This window comes from Melozone crissalis, unplaced genomic scaffold, assembly GCF_028551555.1.
Source record: "Melozone crissalis strain CALT ecotype California unplaced genomic scaffold, PUWL_Pcris_2 ptg000014l_1, whole genome shotgun sequence".
Lineage (NCBI taxonomy): Eukaryota > Metazoa > Chordata > Aves > Passeriformes > Passerellidae > Melozone > Melozone crissalis.
Window position 1 is genome coordinate 8,540,679 of NW_026535792.1, and position 27,808 is coordinate 8,568,486.

The 27,808-nt window shown below is 43.3% G+C and overlaps 1 protein-coding gene across 1 annotated transcript in view; it reads left to right on the forward strand.

Annotated features, from left to right (window-relative positions):
* The window catches only part of CEMIP (cell migration inducing hyaluronidase 1), an 89,136-nt gene that overhangs the window by 28,870 nt on the left and 32,458 nt on the right, over positions 1-27,808 (forward strand). Inside the window, exons 7-17 of the mRNA XM_054272701.1 lie at positions 177-286; positions 9,705-9,812; positions 12,680-12,832; positions 13,464-13,602; positions 14,367-14,603; positions 14,956-15,135; positions 19,048-19,118; positions 19,851-19,946; positions 20,572-20,693; positions 22,867-23,008; positions 23,854-24,045. Of these exons, the coding sequence (XP_054128676.1) occupies positions 9,737-9,812; positions 12,680-12,832; positions 13,464-13,602; positions 14,367-14,603; positions 14,956-15,135; positions 19,048-19,118; positions 19,851-19,946; positions 20,572-20,693; positions 22,867-23,008; positions 23,854-24,045 (1,408 nt within the window). The 5' untranslated portion in view covers positions 177-286; positions 9,705-9,736. The remainder of the gene's footprint in view (positions 1-176; positions 287-9,704; positions 9,813-12,679; positions 12,833-13,463; positions 13,603-14,366; positions 14,604-14,955; positions 15,136-19,047; positions 19,119-19,850; positions 19,947-20,571; positions 20,694-22,866; positions 23,009-23,853; positions 24,046-27,808) is intronic.

The window sequence follows — 27,808 nt, forward strand, 5'->3', positions numbered from 1 at the left end:
TAAATGGAAGCTTAAACTTGGGAGAGCTTTCATGGGATTGAAATTAAGGGGATTTAGGTGTTCTTACAGTCAAGCATGCTCCTACCTACTTTTCAGTATTGGAGCGTAAAGGTCTTGAAGATCCTTAATGAAGGAATATTTTGCAATCATGCAGTAATTACTGTTCTTCTTTTCAGATCACTTATCCTTGTGTGCTCTAGAAATATCACAGGCCTGCTGGGCACGTCTGAAATGTCAGTTTTTGTCAGGTTAGCTTCAGCAAAGCCTATTATCTTCCACAAGGGAGGTAAATGTAATTATTCTATCATGTTTCTTTGGCTTTTTATTGCTTTCCATGTTTCTTTGGCTTTTAATTAGTTTGGAAAGCCCAGAAGAATTAATCCTGTGTATCCCATCCAAAAATGTACAGTGCTTATCAATATCCTTCCCACCACAATATGCCAGTGTAACCCAGTGAAAACCTCTTGGCTTAGGGGTGGTGAGAAAGAGGAGAGTTATCTCAGGGTTTTGACTCCACTTTGCCAGTGAGATGTTGCATGCTGCAAATTTTCTATCCTAAAGGGAGCTTGATTTTCTAACAAAAAAAAAAAAAAAGAGAGAATCATTTGATAAAGATTCCATCTTGAAAGTTCCAATTCTTTGTGAGGAAAAACAATCATAACCCGAAAAGTTGATGAAAAAGAAAGCAGTCTGCAGTGAAATAAGAGCTATTTATTGTTTTGGATAGAAGGATGGTGAAATCAATAGATTGGGAGAGTCCTTATTGTAATTTTACCTTGTATTGCTGCAGGAAGTCCATTGGTATCATTGGTCCAGAAAATCCATGCTGGGTTTCCTGCTGGAAAACTAGTGGCTATTGAGTCCAGGTTTGGATGAATAATGTCAGTGATAAGGAAATCAAGAAAACAGCCACCTAACTTGATGCAGATTTCAGAGATCAGATGGAAAATTGACTGTGTTTCCAGCTTTTTGTTTTTTGGGATGGAGGTAGGAGAGCTGGTTGCAGGGGGTTGGGGACTTTCCCCCCACTGCTTTACTGAAATTCATATCAATTTCTGGCTGAAATTTCAAAGTTCATTGCTATGACCATTCCAGGGGAGGACAACACAGTCTTTGCAGCAGGGGCAGTGATTTCATTTTGATTCATGTTTGATTCGTGAGAAGCTGCTCCTTCTTTCATCCTTTGAAAAGCAAAAATTCGATGTTTTCTTTTTTGTTTTTATCCTGAAACATTCTTGTTTCATTCTTTCATCAAAGCCCTGAATACTTTTGAAAGGAATTTTTTTATTAAAAAGGAATCTTTTTTTGTTGTTTGCTTGTTTGTTTTGCCGAACTTTGTTCCCTGAACCACCTGTGCCACCCTCTTGCCTGTTTTGGGAGCTTGGCTCAGGCAGGGCCAGCACCACCCTGGGGACACTGGCTGGGGTTTTGTCCTGTCCCTGCCACGTTGGTGGCACGCTGGTGCTGGCAGTGGGGCTGAGCTGCTGCTGGCTGATCCCAAGCTGCCCCTGCTTTGCCTTTCCTAAGGGCAGGGGTGCTCACCCGTGTGCCTGCCCTGGTTTCCAGTCTGGGGAATCATGTTCTGCTCATGAGCCTCCTCCTGCTGCTTAAGGTATTTGGAGTATTTTGACTTCACAGCTCCAGGACTGCATTTCAGGGCAGGCTGGAGCATTTCTCCCAAGCACATATTGCTTCTGCCAAGGATAATGGAAAAAAAACCCCCAATCCTCTTGACCCCAGCGGGATCAGGATTTAGGGTCTTGTTTCCTGGTTTTGCAAAACTTTATTTAAATTAGGAGTGTTTACAGGAATAGTCTCAATCCAGCCAGCTGCAAATAGCCTTGGGAGTCTTTGCAATGAAAAACATAATATAAACACAAGACATTATTATTAAAATGGAAGAATACATAATGCCTTTGTACTTTGGGACAGCAGAGGACCAGAGCAGAGCTGACATGAGGGATAGTCAAGGCATAACAGGATGAAACAGATGCAAACTAATAAAAGAAGGATTCAAAGTGTCTAACAGTTTTCAGGTAGTCAAATAAGTAGAAGTAACAGTGTTATTTAAAAATACAGAGTAAAACAATATTTTTGCTAACTGACATCTGGGTACCTGGCTTAGCTTGTTGAAATACCAGCAGATCCATGAGGCAGCAAGTTTACAGTTTCAGTGAGGCTCATTCCCACTTCCATCCACTTTCTCTCTCCTGTATGTTCTGTAATTTTAATTCAAGAAATGAAAGAAGGGCCAAGAAAGGTCCATGATGTGTGGAGGGATCCCAAGCTGTGCTGCTGGTGAGTGAACTGCCACACCCAGAGGGTCACTCCTCTCCTTGTGTCTGTTTTTCAGGGAGTTTTGCCAGGGTTGGCTATAAAGGACAAGCCAAACCATCCTGGATTAAAGTCTTTAATCATGCTGGTTATCAGAGAGCTGCTTCTCTTCATCATTATGTTCCCTTGAAGCTGTAAGAATATCAGTGTCCTGATAATACTGTTGAGCCACTAAAATTTGCTTTTTCTCAGACCTGCTTGGAGCACATCCCTGCAAAGGCTGGGGTGCCCTGGGGCACTGCTGGGGAGCACCAGCCAGACAGAGCCCAGCAGCACCACCACCAAAACCTGCTGCTCTTACTGGATTGTACCAAACCGATGTGTTTGCTTGTATTTTTATAACCAATAAATATATTCTCACCTGGCCCTCTGTGGTAGAGCTTTATTTTTCTATCAGTGCCTTACAGAGAAGAACAGGAGCAGTCTGTGGGCTGCCCTTCCCTGGAGGAAGTGTTCCAACATATCTGTGATTTGGTACCAAAGGTAAGTTTTAAAGGCAAGATCTGCTCTGTGGTAACTGTGGGACTGCAAATGAAATCTGGTATGGAAATTTAGCAATTCCAGGGAAAAATGAACTTAAACAAAGGTGGGGAATTCTCCATTCCTGCTTTTATCTATTAATGTCTGCTTTTTGAAAAAGGTGTCCATCTGCTGTGGCATCTTAGGTGAACTCGGCAACGTCTGCTTGGTCAGTGTGCAGTGACCTCATGGCAATGTCTTCTAATTAAACTGAGCACAGAGCACAAGGAGTTACAAATGTGTTTCTGTCTGAAGCTAATGACTATTCAAATGATGTTTGTGTAGCTGATGTGAGCACTTAATTAAGGCCCTACAGGAATAAGACCCAGGATGAAGTATGTGCTGCTTAAAGTTTTGTGTTCCTTTCAGGCAATGCTTGTGTTGACTTTTGGCTCCCATTGAGGACTGAAATATTGTCAGTATTATTGGTTAATTCTCTTTGCTTTATGTTTATGCTGCAGCTGTTTGAAGTAGAAACAAAAATAAGAGATTTATATGCAAAGTGAGAAAAAACTGATGGCCTCACTGACTGCAGCTAGGCACAAGGTGACCCTGAAATGATGAAAGAGTCACTTGGGTTTGAACATGATGCTTGGTGACAATAGTGAAGGGACAGGTGATTTCAGATCATCATTGAATAACAAGGGCTGCTCAAACAGGTGGGTGAAGGTTGTGTAACTGATGTCCTGTTGTTTCTCTGGCATTCTCAGAAATGGCCAAACAAGTTGCTGCAGGGAAAGGTTAGAGTTTTGTTGGCCAGACTTCTGCTCCCTGGTGAGTGATTGCTCTGGCATCCATGTGCTGGCCAGCTGACTTGTGCCTCTGAGTGGGGATGGGACACTTGCCTCCATCACACCCATTCTGCCGTGGCCCTGGGATGTGTTCTGAGAGGACAGCCAGAGGGTTTACAGGCAGAAAAGGAAACCGTGGCTCCATCCCCACACCAGGTGGGGGAGGTGAGAGTTGGGTTTGCCTGGCTTGCCAGAGAGTGTGAAGAAATCAGGGATGCTGCTCAGTAAAGGTAAGATTAATCATGATGAAAGGACATCATGGGGATGAGAATTGGTACAATAGCCTGAGCAGCTGGAACTGACCCTCTAGGGAGATCCCTGAAGTCCTTTGGAACTCCTATTAATAGCTAATTGTTGTGATTTCTGATGCTGCACAGGGGGAAAAAAGCAAGATGTTTTTGGCTCATAAGCATAAGCCCAGCACTGGAACAAGTACTCACAGAGAAAGCTTTTAGCTTCTGGGAGATTTATTTGATAATCTGTGACATGTCCAGACCCTGGATCCCAATAAAACTTTGCAGAGCTCTAACCCCAGGCTGAGACTAAACAATTGGCAAAGGAAGAGCCTGGTGAAGGAAGGAGAGGAATGTGCCTAAACCTCTGAAAAATCTCTATTCCTCCTCCCGCCCCAGAAGGAGAGCAAATGGCAAATGTCCTGGAGAGGAAGGCGTGGAGTCGTGGCGAGCCAGATGCAAACACTGAAGTACCACAAAAGCAAAAAGAAAAATATTTACATCCTGATGCAGTTATTTGGGTAGTTAAAAGCAGCAGTTTGAAGAGGATTCAGGATGCTGTGATCCTCTCCAGCCACAGCACTCGCTTTCCTCACCTTGGGAGGGACACAGCCCTGTGACCAGGGACACTCTGCAGAGGGTACTGTTCCTCCAGGGACTGCAGGGACATCCAAGGGGATGTGTTCAGAGGCTGCTGCTAACTTGGCACACACCAGGAGCCCGTGTGAATGAAGCTGTGGGGTAAGTGCTGCATGGCTGTTGTGTTGGAAGGAAGCTGCCCTGTTCCTCCTGGGGTTTCCTGAGGATATCCAAACACTGTGCTGGAGTCCACAGGGACTGTGTGTGTGTCCTCGTGGACTCACAGCTAATCCAGGTGTGTCCAGCACATCCCAGCATTCAGGGTGTGTGGCCATGCAGGTCATCCCCAGAGCATTTCTGCATTTCTGGCATCCCCTGGCAGCACAAGCTTGGCTGGCAGCAGGCGCAGCAGAGCCAGTGCACCCTGAGCCTCAGCAAACGGGGCTCAGCTTCCCACTCCTCCAAACTTCATGTGCTGGAGGAGGGTTTAATTCAGTGAAATGCTGAGCGCTTCGAAAGCATGTGAAACTGGGACTCAGTCAGCCTCTGATGGGTGGAGTGATGGGAATTGCAAATGATTTTTGTTTAAACAGAGCCAAAAATTGCTTCCTTTCCTCTTCAAAGTCTGTAAGCCTCTGAGAAAAAAAAAAAAGTAAATTCTTCAGAAAAGTATAGCTTTAAAAAAAGTAAATTCTTCAAAAAAAGTATAGCTTTACTTTTCCCCTTTTATTTCTGTCTCAAAATAGCTTATGAATATTACAACAAATTAGTCAACACCTTCTTTTTCTTTAATTTATTCATTGTAAAAATTTCCTCTAACTCCTGCTCCTCATTCAGAATCTATTTTTATGGACATTAGGGACCAAGGAATTTGCAGCGATGTTTATACAGAATATGTGAGCAGAACCTTCTTGTTGGGAAAGTTATTAGATAAATTTATAAGAAACCAAGGTTCACTGGGAAAACAGTCAGAATGTTGCTTTTGACTCCAGTATTGATTCATTGAGAATTAAAGTCTGTTCCTAAGTTTAATCCTCCTCCTCTTGCTAGTAAAAACGAGCAGCTGATGTGTGGGTGGCAGGCAGAAGAAAAAGATGTGGAGCAGAGGCAGCTTTGCTCTGCCATGCTCTGGGACTGAACAGCATTTCCATTAGCAATCCCCAGAAATTCCTGTGTTTATTTTCTGAAGGCTTTAGCTGTGCCTGTGGCTGGGTGTGTGAAAATCCCCTCTGTATGTCACTGTAGCAAGGGCTGGCATGTTCTCAGGTCAGAAAAGCAAACGTGCACCTCAAATCCATCTTCCCAGCTGGGGCTGAAATGCAAAAATCCGTGAGCAGGGCGAGGGGACCTGCTGCCATGCAGTGTCAGCAAGGAGGGAGCAGAGGCGTTAATTCAGCAGCTCCTCCCTCTCTCGGGAGCAGCTTCCAAATCGATGTTGGCCTCCCTGCATATGCATGAGGAAAGATGGTGCAAGGCTTCAGACCAGAAACTGCTGCAGCCTCAGCATCAGTGCTCTGGGCTTGGTGCACCAGGGTCCTGGCACTGACCCCTCAGGGTCTCTGGGAGCATCTCCCTTGCAGAGGGGCCCCTGGGGCACTTCAGTGTCTGCTGGGAGTTCACTCCCCATCAGGTAAAACGCTGATTTCCCTGTGAGCATTCCCTGTTCTCTGGGGATGGTGCTGGATCCCTGCTTTGCCCCCATGCAGCTTGGTGGTCTCTTTCACTGGGCAGTAGCAGCAACAAGAGCCACATGATTTGCTGCCCCTGTTTGACATCTTTTTCTGGAGAGATCAGGTAGCTGCTGCTTTTTTCCAGTCCTTGCCTCATTTTTTAATGGTTTGTGAATGATCCCTTTATGTCCTGCTTGACATACTGGAAGGAGCAGCCTCCAGCAGATGCTGAAGGTGCATCCTCCAAAGAGTGTCAGGTCAGTCTTAAAAAGCACTTCTAAACCAGTATTGGGAGAAACCAGTACTTCTCCCAGTATTGGGAGAAACTTTAAAAAATTTTGTTTCCAGGTTTGGGTGGTTGGTTCAGAGTTGTGCAAGGGGGCGAGTCACGGTGTGTGTTTCTGAATGACCCAAAGCTCTGCTCTGACCCTTCAGATTCAGGGTGTCTGTGTGACCCCACTATGTGAGGATCCAGCTTCCTCAGAGCTTTTCTTCACCGTTTTTTTTCTCATAATTGTCCTCAGTGTGTTGCCTCCATGGGCAGGGTGGTGGAAGGGATTCCTCTCTGCAGTGTGCTTTCCAGTACAGCATCGCTGCTGACACCTGGTAGCAGCCAGCTGAGGACTGATGGTTTCCTGCATCTACTTTTAGCATTGTCTGCTGCTATTGTTCACTTTTTTGGAAAGGTTCAGCAGCTGGGAATCATTTCAGAGAGTCAGCCTTGCCAGACCCAAGGATATGAGTCCCACTTGCCATTGCCAGGCAGCTTTTAGTGGCTAGATAGAAAAGCTTTTCTCGCCCAAGAGAGAAGTCCCAGATGGTATTTGAGGAAGGCTGGAGATGTGAGGCTCAAGCAGCCACTTGCATGGCCCTGAGAGCCTGCAGGGAGATTGCTTGACACCGGTGGTTACATCAGAGCTGGAGCCTGCTCAAGGATGTGTGGTTGTATCCCCTGGGCTCCCAGTGCTGAGCCAGGGAAGCGCTGCCTGGCAGGAGATATCTGCTCCTGAGCCTGCTCCTGCTCCTCAGGGACCAGGCAGTCACTATCTCTTCCTCCTCTCATACTGAACAATCAAACCAGACATGCTTGCTCCCAGTATTTGGGAAAGATGCTGAATGGAGAGGTTTGGAAGGAAAATTCCTGAGATTATCCTCGGAGCAGCATTTTTCCAGCCCGCTGTTAGTCAGAGCTGAATCAGAGGAGTCAGATCCTCTTGGCCCTCTTGGCTCCCAGCCTTTCCAAGGCAAGTGCCAGTTCATACTAACACTGCAATGAACTCGGAATCAAACACCCTGCCTCAGTCACAGAATAAGCAGGATATTCTGTGGACTGGGGCAGATCAGACACTGTGAAAACATCAGAGCCCTGGCACACAGCTGATGCCTCTGAAAATGACATGTCTTCCCAGTGTCTGATTGCTTGTTTTGAGCTCTGCTGATGAAGATGGATGCAATCAGGGAAGCAGTCCCTGGTGAGCAACAAAGGATATAAAATCAGAAGCCATTTTCCACAACCTGATGGTGAGTACTGTGCAGTTCCTGGCTCTAAAGAAAGCAAAGCCTGAGAAATTTCTTGATGTAGTTTCCTACTAGTTTGCTACAGGTCTGTGTCAGAGGTAAGGTTTCAAAAAACTCCTTTGAGCTTTTAATGAGCCAGAACAAAAACATTTCTTTGCTACCTACGCAGCAGTAGGAGAGCAAATGCATGCCACTGTCAAAAAAGCAATCCCTTCTTTTTATTCCTGTGAAACCTTATATCATCTATTTTATGACCAAAACCTCACTGGTGGGAATCTGGCTTTATGGAGCACTAACACACAGTTGTGTCCACACTGTGAGAAATGCTGTTTATCTGCAATGACCATCCTGTGGTATTGCCTCTTGTTTAGTTCTTCCTCAGTCATTCCAGCAGAGCCTAATGACTGGGTCTGCAGATCAGGCTATAGTGCAATAATCACTAATAAATCCTGGCATTTTAATGATGACTGCTGTACTTTGGGTGTACCTCTAATAATGTTTCTTTGAAAGAGCTCTGGCTTATCCAAAGCTGATGGTTGATGCTGTTAAAATGTCAGACACGTGCAGCCTGGCTCTGGCATGAATTCCATGGCGACGGCGCTGCTCTGATAATGTGCATTATTCAAAGTTATAGCACTGCTAAGTGCATTCCTCCCTTCCACTGCTCTCTAACAGCATTTCAGCACCTGATAGACTCCACCAAGCCCTGAGTCTATGCTGCTTCCAGAGCTCAGGGCTGTCAAATACACTATACCAAAGCAAACAAACATTTCCCTGGCAAAATATTTCCGGTAAAATCTGGTCCTAGAGCTGTTTTTACTGCAATCATTGGATTACATGTGTTTTGAACCTGCCATTGTACTTTGAGCTGTGGCACCTTTATGAACAGTACCAATGTGTTTTACATAAACATTACAAAATTTGCTCCAGAATAAATCCTGGCTTCTTCCATTCCTTTTCTTGTGTTTTTGTTGTTGTTTAGCTTATACTAACAAGTGACATGGAAAACAACATTTGTTTTTGCCCTAAAGGAATTGGGGTACCCTGGAAATGTTTTTCAGTGTTCTTTTTTTGTGTTGAACTAAACTGTGTGATGCACACATTTATCCAGTTTCAGCAGTGGGATGTGACATGACAGCTACAAATAAATGTCTTTGATATACCTCAGACACTGACTTATATGATAAAACCTAAAGACTCCAAGGACTACATGTGAATTTTAAACAGTGCCTTATGAATACAGAAGTGGGTGTCCTTGCCTCCCTGTGAATACACATGTCAATAAATTGTCATGAGCCCGGGGCAGAGCTGCAGAATCAATCACTGGAGACCACAGAGAATCACATTAATTCTAACTTTGACTTTCATGACACTGCTTGTTTGTTTTTGCTGGGGGTTGGCTACGGAAGAAACAAAAACAACATTAGGTAGACTGGTTTCAAAAGCAGCTTTTGGTTTTTGCAAGAAAATTCTGAGCTGGCACACTAAACAGGCAATATTTTCTTAGATCTGAAATCTAAGAAACTGCATGCTTCAGGTTGGAAGTGTGAGTACAGTTTATCTGGGGGTTACACAGAGCACCACTGCTAAAAATGCGTGGGTATTTCGGGGGGGAGAGAGGTGCCACTGAAAGGTTACTCCAGGAAAATTTGTCACTCTGCAAACGCCTTCTCTGTTGTGTTTCATTACTTTCTAGCACATGTGAATATGCAGCCCCAGAGAGCCCTGACACTGGATGTGTTTATGCCACATTCCTGAGGCGTTTTTGGTTACAGCTGGTGGCTGCTCTCTCAGCGTCTATTTGGATTCCCGAGTGGGTTGATCCTAAACCAAACAAAGGGTGAGGAGCTGCCCATGGCTCCTTGCTCTGCTCAGGCTGGTCCTGAATCAGTGCAAAGGTGTTTTCAGTGTTTTCAGCCATTGAGCTGAGCAGGCGTGGAGGTGGTCTGGCATAAAACTGGATTTAACCTCTTCTTTCTTTTTTCCATTTTTTTGTGCAGTGAATAAGCTGAGAAAAAAAAAAAAAAAAGTGACATTTTCTTGATATTCTTTTTTCACAGTTATTCATACAGAGAATTGAACATCCTGAAGAATGGCTCTACCTACCTCCAAGTGTCTGGCTGGAAGTTTGGGGTTTTTCCTGTTTATAGTCTCTTCAGTAAGCACAGGTAAGTTTTCTTGTCATGGGGAAAAAGGGTATGGTTCGTAATGCTATTTTTAATAGGTTTAAATTGATCAGTTTTCCACTCTTTGTATAAAAAGAGTCAAGGGAAGAGTGAAAAAACTCAGGAGAAAAGCAGTTTCCTGGTGTGCCAATTTGCTCAGTCAAGGGCAGCTGGAGCGGCAAAGACTGAAATTTCTGAGCAGGTGAAAATACCCTCACCAATGCCTTAGACTCTGCCACATATCCTTAAACCAAACACAAACCCAACAAACTGCCACAAAGAAATAGCAAGAGAAACCTCAGGTCTAATAGCTGTGGCTGAGGGAGGTGAAGGCAAGCATTCTGCTGCATTCCTCCAGCCCAGATGTGGAGAGCAAAAATCTCTGACCTGGGACATCCCTGTCCCTTGGGTTTTGTCTCCTCCAAGCTGTTTTTTCACTAAGCATTTTAGGGAAGGGGGAAAGGGGAGCTTGATTTACATATTCTATATCCAGCTAGTTTGGAGGTTTGTATTCGTCTGGAACAAAGAGCCCATATGTCCTGCCCCAAACACTGCAGCTGCATGCAGCAACCTCTCATTGTCATGCTCAGGCCCTTTTGGTCAAGAAGCAAACATTCAGTTAATTCCTTGTGCTGGGCAGAATTTGCACTTTTATTTAAAAAATGAAAATGAAGGCAGTAATCAAGCTGTCAAGGTAACTGGACCAGCTGGCAGAAGATGCTCAGCCTGATGGTGCCGTTGGCACAGCAGATGCTGGTGATGTGCAAAGTTCCTGCTACAAATTGGTTAATGAAATTGGGAATTTGGGTCCTCTGCTTCTGGTTTGTTGGCTTTTGCTGTTTGTCATCCCAAACACCAGCCTGAATTCCTCTTGATTTCCCCTTTGGCTTCCCTGTGTGCCTCTCTGTTTCAAAATAATGAGTTTGGGGGCACAAGTCATCTTTTGAGACTGCAGGAAGCTGCTTGCATAGCAGCATAGCCAAGTAAATGGAAAAATGAACAAGATTTTTATCCTTTACATTTGAATTGGTTAATTAAGGTATAATTGATAAATTATACCTTTACATTTGAATTGATTCTCTTGGTTTATATCACTTCTCATCAAGAGCAAATTTTTTCTACTATCCTTATTCTAAGGGAAATAACAGATCCTTTAAAAAAAAAGTTCGTGTGTATTGCAGTTATATTTGAACATCTATTTACAATGCAAGCCCCATTCCCTGTCTGAAATATTTATCTTTTCTAACTTTTATTAATTCTGTGTGGCTTCTGGTAGGAACCCAGAAACACCTCCTCATTTTTCTCAATTACTGTAAATCAGAGGGAGTGCCTCTGACATTATTAATGCAATTCCAGCTTCCAGCTGGCACAGTGGTATCAGAATACGCTCCTGAATGTTTATCTGACTTGCTGCCTGGTAGATTATTGTCCCTCTCTGATTTTCTTCATGTATATGGGAAAAGTTTGCAGAGAGACAGGTCTATGCAGCCCACAGGAAACATCCCTCAGTCACCTTGAAAATTGATATTTATTGGGGCTCTGGAGTCTTTAAAGCCATGACTGGTCCAACTCTATTGTTATCTTAAGGTATGAAGCTGGTGGAGGAATGTGAGGGGAAGCTGAATGCAGATGGACAGATTTTGATTTTGTTGCAGTGGAATTACAGATGTCCTTCAAGTTCCACAGTGGCAGCACAAAACAGCTGCCTGTTGACTGCACCAGTAGCAGGAAATGTTTCCTTGCCTGGATTCACATCACTGTCCTTTCCATTACCTGTTGGCTTTAGTCCCTGTGGGTCAAAACCCACCCAATTTACCATACCAAGTTCCAGAGACATAACCCTGCTGAGGTCAAGGTGTTTATCCCATGCCCATCATCACTGATTTATTGGTCCTGTACTTTTCTCCATGGTGTTTTTGTTTTAAGGGATAAAAATTGTAGAGCTGGTGAGAACTCCCAGCCCTTTCTGAAGGCAAAGGGCTCATTGTTCAAACTTCCACTGACCTCAGCTTCCAGGGATTAGAAAGGGTTCTACCCTCAGAAAATATGCATCACACTTGAGACTCTCACTCACAGCTTTGTTGATTACAGTAAGACATACCATATTTGTTGATTAGAGGCTCACATATCAACTGAGGTTGTACCAGGGAAATATTTTATCTGAAATAAATAGTTGCAACATGAGACTCTTGCATGTGGTATGAGAGCTGTTCAGACTAGCACGTCATGGCAGCCCATCATCAAATTGGTGTGTGGAGACTGCAGATGTGTGATCCCAAAGTGAATGGATCCTTATTGCTTCTGCCTGGAAAAGCTCACAAACCCAGACACACACTTGTGAGGTTCCTGCTGCTCTGTTACTGGATGTACTGGTAATTGCTTCGTACTTGGTGTTTCCATGTTAGTTTGATCTCTCTTTTTATCTCAAATGAAAATATATAATGTAAAACATATTTTAACATTTTTATATTAAACAAAGCAGGTTTTGGGGGGCATTTTTAAAGGTAGTAGTTTTATCCTCTTATCAACACCTTCCCTGGGCTTTGTGTCTAATGGTGTGAACAGAGCTACATGTCACTGCAGGAAGGGCTCAATGAAAGTGCCTTTTCAGTAGTTTTCTAGAAACTGCATTCCCTGCAAGGCTCCTTTGCATTGGGTTTTTCCATTCTTCCAGAAAACAGAAAACCATCAGTTTAAGCTGTTGTTTGTTTTCTTTTGGTGGTGACCCACATGTGCCCTGGTGCACTGAGGCACTGCTGTGCTCCAGGGAGTCAGCCAGAGGCTGAAGCTGAATGATACTGTAAAGATGCCCAGGTTCCTGTCCCCCTCCAAACAAACACTGACTGTCCTCTCTCTCCATGTTTGCCCAGCAGAAGCTGCTGTCACCTGTCCTGACAGAGAGCCTGAGTTGGAAGTGTGGAACCCAGGGCACAATGAACAGAACCGCGTTGAAATCCGCAATGGCAGGAAGGTGCTGCTCTCTTCTTCTGCGACTGTGCACTCCATCCACATCACTGACGGAGGTAAAACCTGCTGCTCCAAGGCTGCCTGCACTCTGCTCTCCACTGGGACTGCTTAAATCACTGGGGATCGTGCTGGGAGAGAGAAGGGGGTGGTGACTGGGCAAACACACCTCAGTACAGGGCTGGGTGGTAGCTGAAGTGCTGAGATTCTTTAGCCATTGTAACCGGCCTAATTTCTGTCCTGTCTGGAGAATTTACACAAGTAGCTCAGTGTAATGATCAGTTCTACTTCTGCAAACTGCTTCAAAAACAATTTTTTTACCAAAGCACTGGCCTGATAGCATCATACTGCAGTAGTTGTGTTATCAGAGCCTCAGGATGGGGCAGATGCTTATGTCCCTCTTTGTCTCCAAGGACAGAGCCATAGTGCTGCTGGCATGAATAGCTTTCATCCATCCTAACTCTAGATTTCTCAGTTTTGAATTGGTCCTCTTCAATGTAAATTTTATTTGCACTCTTCAAGACCTCGACTGAATAAAAACCAATGTTTTCAGGAATTGCATTGAGAGCTGTTTTGCGGTGTATGAAGAGAAAAATTTCAGAAACTGAGATGTCAGTTTAGCACAATGATACCACAACCTCACATGAGCTGCTAGGTGATAAAGCAAATGTCATAACCTTCTCTATTTAGGAAAACTGGTGATCAAAGATGATGTGCAGCCCATCATTCTGCGTACAAGACACATCCTCATCGAAAATGATGGACAGCTGCACATTGGCAGTGAGCTGTGCCCTTACCAAGGCAATGTGGCTATCATCCTATATGGGCGGTATGTACGCATGATAAAATACAACTTTAGAACCTTCTGGCATCTCTCTTCCACATCAGGGAATGAAAATGTTCCTTAAAATTGCATGTTCTCATGTATACTTATCATCAGTGCTCTGTGGAAAGTTCAGTAGCTTTTTAAACAATTTAAATGGCCCACAAAATTGATGCAGGTTTGGGATTTTTTCTGTTCTACTGGGATGTTTGGGCATGCTAGAGAATCAGTATGCACCTTCCCACAACTCAAACTGATTTTCCAGAATAGGCTTAAAACCTGAGGAGTTGTTTTTGTCTGAAAGTTCTCCTCTCTAAACCTCCTTTCTTTCTGTATGGGAATTGTGAGCTGAAGGACAATACATTTGTCTTGCAGATTGGTATAGGATCTCTTAAAATTTCAAGGATGCTAAATTAATATTTAACAACCACTGGACCTCTTAGCTCCTGGTTAGGGTCTTGCCTGCCTCCAGAATTCAAAAACACAGATATGCCATTCAGTCTGGGCTCCAGGCCTCCTCTGGCTTGGATATAATGAATATAGCATGTATAAGCCATGTTCCAGATTGCTTTTAGTCCTTGGTAGCTGCTACTATTTTTTAATATAATTTATTTCTGAACAATGGGGGTAGCTCCTGATTCTTGGAATACCTGAAAGAAATGCACAGCAAACTTTGAGCCTTCTCTCCTTGGGTCATGGCAGCACAAGGAGAAGGTTCCTTGACTCAGAACAAACCCAAACCCGGTCGCTTTCCTCCCTTCCTGCTCCAGAGCGGATGACGGCAGCCAGCCAGATCCTTACTTTGGGCAGAAGTACCTTGGAGTCAGCAAAGGCGGCACCCTTGAGATCCATGGAAAGAAAAAGCTCTCCTGGACTTTCCTAAACAAGACTCTCCATCCTGGTGGCATGGAAGAAGGTGGCTATTACTTCGAGAGGAGCTGGGGCCACCGGGGTGTCATTGTCCACGTCATTGACCCAAGGACAGGGGCAGTTGTCCATTCCGATCGGTGAGTGACCCTCTGGCTGCCTGGGTGTGAGGATCTGGGGGAGCAGGCTGGGGACAGCATCTCAGCAAGCTCTAATACACATGTTTCAGCATCTTGTTCAAATGGATGCAGTTGCCTGTCTGTACAATTCCTCCTAGACCATAGAGTGAGCAGTTTTATACCTTGCAGTTTGTCAATTAGGGTTTAATCAATTTGGTTTTACAGACACCCTGCCAGACAAGTGCTTTTGCAGCAGGGTAACATTACAGTGAACAATACAAAAGAGTACTTTCTTTACAGCACTTGCTTTTCAGTACATAAAGGTGTGGTGATTGCTGCAGTAAATGTTTATGGGTGTTTTTGATCGTTTCAGGTTTGATACCTACAGAGCAAAAGAGGAAAGCGTCCGCCTGGCTCAGTATCTGGGCAGAGTTGCAAATGGCATGATCCTGTCGGTCGCAGTGAATGATGAAGGATCCAGAAACTTGGATGACTTGGCCAGGAAAGCAATGACCAAACTGGGCAGCAAGCATTTCCTCCACCTTGGGTTTAGGTATGTGCCAGTCCTGCCAGTTCTCCCAGCACAGAGGCTTTATTATGTTCCTGAGATGTCCAAATAGTTCCACTCTTTCAAAGTCACAAAGTTCTTTCACATGGGAAAAAAAAAATAAAAAAAAAAGAGGGAAACATCTCAATGTGCAGTTTTAGCAGTTAATTGGATAGTTTCAGATGCACTCAGAGTCTATATTGGGTATTTTTATTAGCAGATTGAGGAATAGCATATGATTCACATTAAAAAAAGATGGTTTTCCAAGACATTGTTCCCACAGGTTGCTTATCCAATTTATTTTCAAGCCATCCTCCAAAGATTTAAGAGGCATATTAACACACACACAGAGGATTAGATGGGCTGAGCATTAAGGAGGGTACAATAATTGCTGTGTAGCCCTGGCTACATACAGACACACATACAGCACATTCCTCTGCTTGTCCAGTACAGGTCTGGGGACTTGTGCAGCACAGAAATTCAGCAAACATGGATTTATGGTGTGGACTGTAAACACTTCTGTGGCCAAAACAGTGTCTGTGTTGGCACACAGACTGTTGAGAATATTTGCTATTTACCCAACTGTAGCCATTATATTTTTTGTGTTTATCTGAATTTATGTAGGCTTTTTTTTATGAGGCACTAAGAGAGTGTCTGCAGAACACACACACACACAGAATCTGCCTTGTAGGGAGAGGTGTTTCAATACAGGAGTTTATGGAAAGAGACATCTGTCAGCTGGGCACACACAGATGGAGCAAGATCTGGGGTGGGTGATGAAGAGGTTGTGTCAAAAGTTACAGGGGCTCCTGGGCACCAGACAACACATTTCAAAGAATCAACAAGGAGGACAGAAATGGCCAAAACCAGGCTCTCTCCATCAGTGCAATTCTTGCTCTCAAATCGAGACCCCATATTAGAGCCCAGTAGCCTGCTGGGTGTTTTTTCAAATGCTGGAATTAAAGAAACAGAATATGAATTTTGAACATTATACTTTTTTTCCCCAATGATGCTACAGGAAGGCATTGATGGTTTTTGCATATGTTTATAAAAGTAAATTGCACTTGGTTTTTTTAGGCTGCTGTGATGTTTTAATGCAAGCTTCTCATCATTTTGCCATCAATGTTTATAATGGAAATACTGCACAAATTCATCCATGGAAGTGTGACTTTCAGTGTTGCTATTGTTTGCAGTCAAAAGGCTAATCCTTGCCATGCTGCTATCTGAAATACCACAAAATTGCATTCCATGAATTATAGAGACATGTGGATAAATAATGAAGTAGTAATTGGCCAACACTGTCTTCCACCAGCATACTGGTGTGGGGAAAAATATCTGGTGCATTATTTAAAAGAGCATATTTTTAGGAGTGTTCTCAGAGTTTTAAGTTCATCAATTCTCAAAAACCACATTGTCTGGATGGCAGCTGGGGCCAGACTTACAAAGGCAGTTTGATGGCACAGTGGAACACAGGCAGCTTTAGGTGTATCCAGGCTTTTCCTCTAAAGCAAATTGAACTTTCCCTTCAGTGTATCAAGACTGAGATACAGTGGTTTACATTTCAGGTACATCTATAACTATGAATTAGGATGTATGCACTTGACAGGTGCTTTTGGAAATTTTTTTTTAGTACCTTAGAAAAAATTGTTCAGAATGAGAAAATTACACACGTGCGTACACATTTCACCCTCTGTGGCCATGGCAGGCTCCGACTGAGCAGAGCAGATGGATTTTTATTTCTAACACTCCTGTCAGCACTCCCTGCCCAGCACTGGGGTTTGCTGGCTGCTCCTGCTGAATTCTGGCTGTCAAATCTTCCCAGCTCCTGAGGATGGCTGGGGCAGGCCATGGGCATCCCTGGGAGAAGGAGAGTGCGATTCAGTCATAGATTGTGTTGGTTTTTGGAGGGGGTGCTGGTGGGGGTTAATGGGCAAATTCCTCTCCATCTCCTCTCGCTCAGTGTTCAACCAGATTGTAAAGTTGTGCAACTCCCCCTTGCTGTAGCAGAGCCGATGCACAATGCTGATTTATTCAGCAATGTTTCTGTGCTCCTGGAATCTCTTTTAATCCCTGTTTGCTGAGTCCAGAACATTCATCAGGAATGAAAGGAAAATCTTGCATTCCTCTCCTATTGTTTTCCTTCTGAAAAGTGTGTTTACTCTTTCAGTGTGAGCCATTTTTTCCCCCTTTTACTAATAAATGAAGAGAAAGCCTTTTTGCACTTGATGACATAGTTATTCTCTTTGGAATTCCACATAAATATCTCCTGCTTGGCTCTGGATTTCCTGGTCGCTTCATTTCATACAGCCCAAACAGATTGCATGTGTCCTTATGTGTCGGGGTTGAACGACTTTAAAACTATTTTTAGTGGCAAAATAACAGGGAGAAACAAGTATTTTAACACATGAAATGGGGCCAAACCTTGAGCTGCAGAAGTGAATAACTCCTTATTCTTTAAAAATTTTTTTGAGATTTTTTTAAGGCATCATAATATTTTGTCATTTGTTTCAAATTTTGTTTACCAAAATAATAATAATAATAATAATAACAAAACGTCTATCCTGAGTGCTGAGTGATAAAGTGTCCTTCCTGCTCCCATCCCCCTTCTCTCCCTGGATGGAGATCACAGCCTGTCAGTGCCTTCAGCAATTGGCACAAAGGCAGATTTTCCAGCAGGAGCATCTGGCTGGCTGGCAGCTCCCGAGGCAGTGTTGCTGGCAGCTCCCACCCAGCCTGGCCAGGGCTGGGGCTGAGGATGCTGCTGGGACAGTGTCCCTTGAGCAATGTCCACCAGGGCCATGGCACAGCCTGGGCTGCCCCAGAGCTTACCCCGAGCCTGCCCCTGCTGCCCCCAGAGCAGCAAAGCCCAGCAAAGCCCAGCTCGTGGTTTGGGTGTGTTTTAGTGGCTCCCTGTCAATGTCTGTATGTGTTTTATTCTGGAGTTCCAAACCACTCTGGCTTGGAACTTCACTTGCACCAATGTAAAGTGACCTGCAAGACTCCTGATGCAGTTGAAATGACCAGATGTTTATAACTATAGAGACATGACCTAATCCATGGGAGTTTTTGGTAATTCAGGGCAGTCTTCCCACCACCCTAAAAGCATATTTTTTATTCTCTTACTCATTAAGAGCAGATATGCCTGAACTACCTCTACTTTGAAGATAAAAATTGCCCCTGACCCCTCCTAATTGGGTTCAGCCCCAAGGCTGGGAGGCACTTTAGTCCCTGTCTCCATTGTTCTCTCATCCTCCAGGGTGGCTGATAGCTGCTGAACCGTCTTGATCAAAAACCATCAGATGATGATGAACTGAATTCTGACTTGGGATCAGGTTTGAATAGACAATTCAGAGCTGTAAACCTTTATCCTTGTTCAATGTTCAATATTCAAAGAAGGAAACCAGATACGCAGAGACTTTCTAAGAATTTTTACTATCCTTTGCCAGCCAGTCTGTCTATTAGAAATTCTCATGGGTCATTCCAAAGACAATTGCCATATACAAGGTTTCAGCATGACCTAAATTTATTTAAGCAGAAGTGGCTTCTTTTCATATTCTTCAATGTATACACATGTACTCACACACAGAGGATTTATTTTCAGGCTCCCCAAGGAGTTGCCAGTGTCTCTTGGGTCTGTCATACACAAGTTTTTTCAAACATTCATTTAAAAAACAAACACACTTGTTACAGGCATGTTTTAAGTGGGGATTTGTCTTCAAATTTGCTTCTCTTCTGATATATTTACTGATATTTACTGAAGAAATATGGAGTGTTAAGATAATTTTAACTACTCTGCCTGTGACACTAATGAGACTGTTTTGGATGTGGTGCCTCTGAGAAATTTAGGAACGTTGGGCTATAAGAAATATCCATCTCATACTTGACATTACTTGATCATTTCTCATTTTCATTTTCCAGGCACCCCTGGAGTTTTATTACCATTAAAGGAAATCCCTCCTCTTCTGTTGAAGACCACATCGAATATCAAGGTATTTAATGCACAAAATTCTGTCTTGACATGATATCTGGGAGTTACTGGAGTTATAGCTGAGATTAATTTGGTCAATGGTGTTTTTACTTCCTGCTGCATTACATCAAAGCTATGAGCAATTGGTGCTTTGACACATTTAATTGAATGCTCTCTTTATATATTGCTTCTTCCCACTAATGCATCTGAAGCAGCTGAGTGAGGGATAGCTTAGGTTATCAAACCTCTAGATAAAAGGTGAGATCCTGCATCAGTGTAAATCCATGTAACTTCACTGAGCACAGACACTGCCTCTCTTAAGACACAAATCTGTGGAACAGATCCAGTTCACTCACACCAGCTGAAAATATAATCAGTGTATCCTGAATCAGTAGCCTCAAGTCCTCCTGTGAACACTGTTGAGTCTCTGTCTTCTCATGACATGAATAACATAGCTTACTACAACATTAAATTAAAATAGTGATATATGACAAATAATTGTGGACTTTATCCTATCTTGATTTTTGAAAGTTTTTCTTTTTCATCATCCATGCAGTTACAAAAGTGTCTGAAGCTTCATTGCAAGATTAGTAAATGTTTTTGGAATTTGTGCAGGGCTGATTTTGAATAATGTAGTCAAAGTAAGCAAATAAGCACAGAGACGAATATTTTCAGTTCTTACTCTTATCAATTGCACTCAATGATTTTTCCAATTGATTTCAATGATTTTACTAATGTTTTTGTTTTTTAACAGGTCACAAAGGTTCAGCTGTGGCCAAAGTATTCAAACTCTTCAAAGCTGAGAATGGAGAACATTTTAACGTCTCTTCAACGAGCGAGTGGGTTCAAGGTGAGGGGTCTGTGGGTTATTTCACTTGGTGCTAGGCAGCTGACAAATAGGGTGAATTGTCCTTTTTCCTGCAATCCTTTTCCATTTGGGAAGAGTGGCCTGGCTAGCTGCTATTTATGTCATCACTTAGCCAATAAATGAACGCTCACAGATTCTTCCCCCAGTTGTCTCTAGGACCCTCTGAATAACTGGGATCCTTTTTCCTTTTCTGCACTGGGTATGAAGTTCCATCTCCTTTGGTCTCAGAGATCACACACAACCTCTTCTTTTCCCTGCACAGTCATCATGTCCATGTTTCAGACAACACACAGTAGCTGGTGAACTGGACCTGAGGATCAGAGGAGGCAGCTAAGGCAGACACGGATCCAAAATCTGTATCTATTAATAATGCTTACAGTGCACACGCCAATTATGAAACTTTTAATAACTCTGCTCTCCCCTGGCTGGTTGCACTTCACAGCATCATTAAAAGTGGCTGACAGACTGGCAGGAAGAGGCATGAATCAGATCATCAGTGAAGAAACTTGCGAACGATATCCGAGATCGCATTTATGCTTCGTGCATTTTTGCTGCGCTCATTAAGCTTGACTTTCAAATGTCTATACTTGTTTGCACTTGTCTCCAGATGTAGAATGGACAGAGTGGTTTGAGAAGCCTGACAAAGCGAGATCTAAGGACATGGAGAAGCTGTCTGACTTCAAAGCTGCTCATCCTGACAAAATCTGCAGGCAGCCCGTTGACATCCAGGTAGGCAGGCTAACCACTCGCTTCAGAGGGGCAAGTCTTCTTTGCACTGGCACTGAACTCCCAAAATAATTGTGCTTGTCAGTAATTTTTGTTTCTAAATAAAATACACCCATTATTTTACCACTCTAATACATAACCAACAAGATATTGTATACGGTCTCGTATTGTTCTGGGACAAATTTGGTAGAATTGAGCTCCTTTCAGTAAATTCCAGCTCCTGGCATGAAAAGGTGTACAGATGGGTCATGGACAGGACAGATGCTATCATGAAATATGTGGTTCCCTGCTGGAAGATTAAAAGGAGCAAGCACGTGAAAATTTCAAAGGTTTTAAATGGTCCTGGAATGGACACTACCTAAAAAATTAATCACAAAATGCAACAAGATGGTGTAACTACCAGCTGTAGCAGGTGGTCAAAATTATTGGTGAGCTTTCAGCCATTTCTTGGAACCAATTGTTTTATCTCTGTGGAAAGAAATTTGAATTCTGTTTGGAGCTAAGCATTATAATTATGCCATCAGGCCAGCATGCTGAGATACCTTTTGTGATATTGCAAAAAACCTCTTTAAGGACGAAAAAGCCTAGCAAGAAATGAAGGGTCTTTTTGTATATGTTCACCATATACTTTTTATGTCTACCTATAGCAGAAGCATTGCCTAGGAAAAGACAATAAAATCCTTCACATCTGTGTGAGGCTGAGCCCAAGGTTCCTGTGTGCTCTGAGCCAGTGGAGTTGTTCTTATTCACAAGAATGTGGCTATTGAAGTAAATGGGAATGCTGACTGTATGAGTGAAAGTTTCCAGGGCTAGATGTAATAAAGGATCTCTCTTGAACAGAAAGGAAAAAACTGCCCTATAATTTTCTGCCAGGTCTTACCAAATCCACATTCATTTCTGCTTCCATATACGTGTATTAGAAGTGACAATTTAGTTCAAAACAGGGTTCAGATGTTTATGATACATCCCCTTCTAGAATGTGTGTTAAAACAGAAAGAAGATATTCTTCTGCTCTAGAAACAAACCTTTTTTTTCCCCTCTTCTGTGAAATAAGTTGTTTTTTTCTTTTTTCCCTCCATGTATATTAAAAGCGAGACATTTTTCAGTTTATCCTGCAGATCTTAGGGCAAATCCTTAGGTACTGTAATCTGGTGCTGCTCATTGCTTTTACAAAGCTGCACTGATTTATAGCAGCTGGCCTGGCCCAGCTCTGGAACATGGGAGAAAATTGAAGATATGGTGATGATAATAACAGCAGAACAGCACAGCCAGAGGCACATTCCTCCAGCTGACGGTGCTAATTCCACACATGGCAGCAGGGGTGGATTCATTAATAAGGAAAGCCTGCATGAGTGAGAGAATCAGGATCAGCCCCTTCATGGAAAGATGGCTTTTCTCCTGGTGCCTTGCCAAAATGCACGCGGTATTTGGATTGCCCCATGCAATGCAACACATTTTTGTGAAAGGGTCGAGAGAAATGCAAGCTCTGGAGACAGAATGTGGAATTTGACATGACCCTGAGACGTTGCCCCAGCAGGAACAGCAGAGAGGTTTCATATCTCACTGCTTCTTGGCATGATACAGCCTTGAGAAGATAACAACTCCTCAAGGCAGCTCTACAGCAAGCTGGTACTTGCCTGTGAGGAAAGGCCACTTTCCCCTTGTTTCTTTTGGAACAGGCAGCAGTGTTGCAGCACCCTGGGTTTTTTTTTTTGAGGGACTGATCCATGCAATGGAGAAATGAAACCCCTGGCCCCTCTCCTCTGCAAGGTTCATCCAGAGCCCAGCCACAAGCAATGGAATGAGAGCAGGGCAGAGGCTTGAAGCCATGGGTTCATCTGGGTGCAAGCATCTGTGTTCAACGTTTCCATCTGCCCTCAAACCAGTGGCAAGAGAAAATCCAGGGCACCAAGGCAGCTGTTTGTGAAGCTCCCAAACTCCTCCCAAACAGCCCATGGTCTCACACAGACACAGGAAAAGGCGTGCACCTCAGCAGGAGCTGTGTTGAGCAGCAGCTGGAAGTGCTGCCTGAAGGGCACAGACACAGGGGTTTGCTAGGCAGTGCTTGTGCCACCACCCAAAACAAAGCAAAGGCCTCTTCTGATGGCTCAGATGTTTTGGGCAAATCCCTTCACCTCACAGCAGCACCTGAGTTGTATTTCCATCCCTTTTCCAGGCAATGACTCTTGATGGAGCAGATTTAACCACGGAGGTTTTCTACAAGGGCGGCCACGATTACCAATTCCTGTGCCACGGCAAGGACCAGACAGGAGAGGGCTGCCACAACTACAGAGTCAGGTTCCTGTGTGGCAAATCTGGTACGTGCCCCATCGCTGAAAGCCAGAACAGAGAACAGCAGAAATCCCTCACGACTGGCTCTTTCTTGGTGTCACAACTACTTCTGTAATTTTTCCAAGCTGAAGCTTTGAGCTGGGCTATGGACACGAATTCAGATAGAATAGCTGAGGATTTATCTCAGGAAAAGTTCCTGAGCACTAACAGAAGCAGCAGGGTGGTTTTTCAAATACCCAGCAAGGCTGTGAGAAAAGTTTGACAAGTTCTTTCCTGTAAATTCCTTGTCTTTTTCAAAAACATTTTGGGATGACGTAGGATTAGTCAATCAGAACCTGTGAAGACAACAGGGTTTGAAACTGTCATTTTGTAGTTAATCATTCCAACACTCCTGTCCTTACCCTGGTCATTAGACAGGTCTAATGGATAGGATATCCAAATATCAGACTAGGATATTTGGTGCTGGCAGGAAAAGAAGGGTGGCAAATGTGTTGTTTTGCTGGAAAAAACCATCATTAGGTTAGAGGCCACTTGGCTGCTGTTGTAAACAACAGCACCCAACGCCCACAGGAGCTGCTGCTAAGTGGGTGTGGTGAGAATGAGCCACTAAGAGCTACATTTAAATTTATCCTGGCATTAGTGGAAAATCCACCTGCCTGCAACTGAAGAAAAGTACTTTCCTGTTTTCTCGCTTGCCAAGCCAAAGCCAGTAAAAAACATGTTTGAAGGAGTTAACTTTTTTTTTCTTTTTAACATGCGAAAATAATAATTTTTGGTGGCGCTCCAAGGAGGGGTGGGGGGAAAAAAGAAAAGAACAAGCTTTTTCTGATGAGATTGACTGAATTGCCCACCATGTATTTTGGGTTTTCAGTGAAACCGAAGCTGACGGTGACTGTGGACACCAACGTGAACAGCACGATCCTGAACCTGGCGGATGATGTGAGCTCCTGGAGCCCTGGGGACAGGCTGGTGGTGGCCAGCACTGACTACTCCATGTACCAGGCTGAGGAGTTCCAGGTGCTGCCCTGCAGAACCTGCAAGCCCACCCAGGTCAAGGTAGCAGGTGAGCTGCTTTGTCTTATCACCCTGGCGTTGCCGTTCACAAATTCTGTCATTTGCACTGAGATAGCTCCAAGAAAAACTGAAAAATGTTGAAAGACACCCGGATTTGATGGCTGGTTGTTAGATGCTTTTGGGATACATAACTTTCATGCTTGATAACAATCTAATTTGATTTTGGTTCCTTTCTGCCTTCTCTTTTCATAGCTGACTCAATTTTTGTCCCCAAGTGTGCTATTGAGTGGGTGAATTCACTTAAGAGGAACAGATACAGGTTATGAATGTGAGATTTGCAATAACTTCATTTGAAACACCACTTCCTAGAAAGCAGATGAGCACAGCTGATGGGAAGAGGGAGCTAGGGCAGGAGCAGCCTGTGAGACACTGTAAGGCTATGAAGTAATTTCCAGCTGGCTGCTTTCCTAAGTTCTATTTAACAAGAACTGTAATCTTACATTTTAGAAATACTGTTTTGTACTGCTGAAGCTACTGTTTCCCGTTCACTGTGTCTCCAGAGAGTATTGCTTAGAGGTGATGTATTAACCAAACATTTCTGGCAGGCAGTGAGTTTTCCTGAGCCTCTGCCCTGGGGAGATGGAGCGCAGGGTGCTGCCAGGGCCAGCCTGAGAAGGAGGAGTGGGAGCCTTTGCAGAGCCCCAGCATTTTCCTCTTGTAGGTGACCAGCTCAAATGCAAAACAAATTGCTTTTGATTAATGGATTTTGTAGTCCAATAGCTGTAGAATGGCCTCTGAACACAGAATCCAATTAAGAAGCATAACTATGATGAAGCACAGACTATTACCAGCACAAGCATAAAACTGAAATCCAGAGTGTGAGATTAAATCTTCACTTGAGTCTGTGAAGTTGTCTTTCCCTTCTAGAACCTTGTTTTGGCACACTGATAAGCAGAGCATGGAAATAGCACATGAACTGCCCCTTATCTGAATAGATGAGGACTATTTTGCTACTGTAATTTACAAAAGCAAATATTATTTTACAGTGTAAAAGTCTGTAGTAGATGAGTCTGTCTTTCAGAGGCAGCATCTGCCTGCTGGTAAATCATGCCTGTGACTTTATCTTTGCTTGCACACTGGCTGTTGCTCTAGGCAGAGGTCTTGCTGCATTTACAGTAAGACCTTTCTGAGAAACCATGGGGGCACTTGGAACATCCAATGCACCAGGGAGTTCACTTGGTTCTCTGAAATGAACCACTTGAGCATTATCTCTGATGCAACCTCTTCTGGCAGGTACCAGCACACTTCCTTTGGCAGCTGCCTCCCCATAGAGCTTTGGCCATCATTGTTGGAGATGTGCATTAGGCCAAGAAAAATGTTATTCACAGTCTGAATGTATCATGGTCTTATGACTTCAAATGTCTAGTGCTTTCAAAGAAGATGCATTTCCAAGCTGAATATTTTTCTTGAGCAACTTTTGAGCTGTTGGACTCAGACTGGTATGATACAAGTCACATCATGAAGATGGTCTTGGAAGATTGCCAGTGAAAATAAGGATGGTGTAGGAGTCCTGGGCTTCCCATAATCTGATGGATCTGTGGAATTCATGTAGTTGCATTCATCTTCTGCAACAGTGGCAGCTAGGTTAGTTTAAGGAAACAAATAATGGGTTAAAAACAACAAAAAAGTTCATACGAATTTCAAGCAAAGAAGCAGTGGAAACACTTGTTAAAGCAATTGTGCTCTTGGTCTCCAATTTCTCTTTAGGAGAATTAGGACATTCCTTTTATTACCACAAATGACATGAATACCAGGGCCAAAGTCTCTCCTCTCTTATATCCAGGCAACTCTACTGACGTCAATGGGATTTCACTGATTTATAAATCCAGGCAAAATTTAGTCCAATTATAAAAATCACTTCCAACTTTCTTGTAACAAAAACACATTCACACTAGAAAACAAAGTTATCTGCCTGAATCCAGGTTCAGTCTAGATGAAATACAAGCTGGCAAGGCTGAGATGTCCCCTGCCTTTGGGGCCAGGAGGTCCCTGAGCTGCTGTGCCTGGCCATGGTGCCTCTTCATCCCCTGCCCTGTGCCATGGCAGGTAATTAGCCAGAATAAGGATCACTAATGGCCCCTGCTCTTAGCACAGGTGTAATTGGGTGTAGAATAACATTAATCATAAATGTCTGCCTGCCTTTTGCTGTGGAGGTAGGCAAGATTGCTTTGTTCCTCCTGAGAAAAGCCTTCCACATATACATTTATACACAGGATCTCAGAGGGGGTGTCATTTGTAATAAGTGAGAAGGCTTAATTTTCCTAAGAGGTTTAGTTTAGCAGCTGAGAACTCCAAAAATTTGCCCTTTGAAAGACAAATGATAAAACCATTCCTACCCATGATGATTTATTTCCCTTTTAATCTTTATTTTTCTCCTTTTTATTTATTTTTAAAATGAAACGTAAATGTCAGATCTGAACTACTTGGGTGTCTCTTTGTTATAAAAAAAGGCAGAAAACCTCTGCTTTGTGGACAGCCAGTTTGGTGTGGCAGCCACTTGGCATACCAAGGTTTAATATAATTTATGCTCTCATAATTCAATGGTATTTTAATAGACATGGTTTAGCATATTGTGCCAAAAAAGTCAAACTCATTAGTTAGCTCATGTCCTATTTATATTTGATACTTCCTGCTGAAACTCAGACTTTCTTTACTGCCTAGAAATGGATTGATTAGAGCTTTTCACAAGAACTTAAGGGAGTTAATACTCAGTTGCCATCAGGTTCTGGGAGGATTTAGTTATTTAACTATGGACATCTGCAAATCTCAGTGCAGAAAGTGAGGGAGGGCCCACAGGCTCTAATCTTTTGCACTTTTTGCTGGAGTAACTGCCCTAATGTACAGACTGTGTCTCCCATGGGTGAGTGTGGTTTGCATGAGGACCCAGGTCTGCAGGTCCTGCTCCCAAATGCTCACTCCCTTAAATGGAGCTTTTCCCTACACTTGCTTTCTTTAACTCTTTTTTTTTTTTTTTTTTTGCTCGTCATTTTTTGTGCCTAGATTATTTTCACTGTGGGAACAGATTAAAAGTGTTTGATCTCCCAACTTCACAAGGTTTGGGGAGGGACAACAGTGCAGGGCAAAGGGAGGGAGGAAGGAAGGAAGGGTTGTGTTGTTATGATAGAACTGGATAGTAGGAAAGATCAAGTATTTTGTCTAGTTTCTCTGGGAAACAAGTCTTATCTTCATCTTGGTTGCTCTGTATGAAGTTTCTACTAATGCTGATAAGTTTCACCATGGAACAGAAATGATGAAGTGCTCTTTTGTGCTCCTATATGCTCTTGATAAAGGATGAAAAAACTGTTCGTGCCTGGCATAATTACTCCAATTATCCCACATGCTGGGGAACCTATGAATTCAAGCACACATCTCTTCAATCCTGCTTATTGGGTTGCAAATATTGGAGAGATAAGGAGTTTACTGTGATCTTGTTCATACAGAGAACTTTGAATTAAAAGAATAAATATGTAGTTGTCCCACAAATTCACAGCCTGTGTCAGCATTTATCTGGTGCTGTCAGGATGGGAAAATTCACTCCACTATCAAAATTCAGATATTTTTAGAGATTTAGGGTGTTCTGTTCAGAAGTTGGCATAATTTTGGCTGGAACTTGACAAAAGCTCTTTTTTTAAGGCAACCCTGGTGCTTGAGGGCAGGGCAGGGAATCTTGTGAAATTCTCATTTCCAACAGTCCTTCAGAGCTCCTTCTACCTTGGGGCATTGCCTGGGAGCTGAGCTGACAGAATCTAATT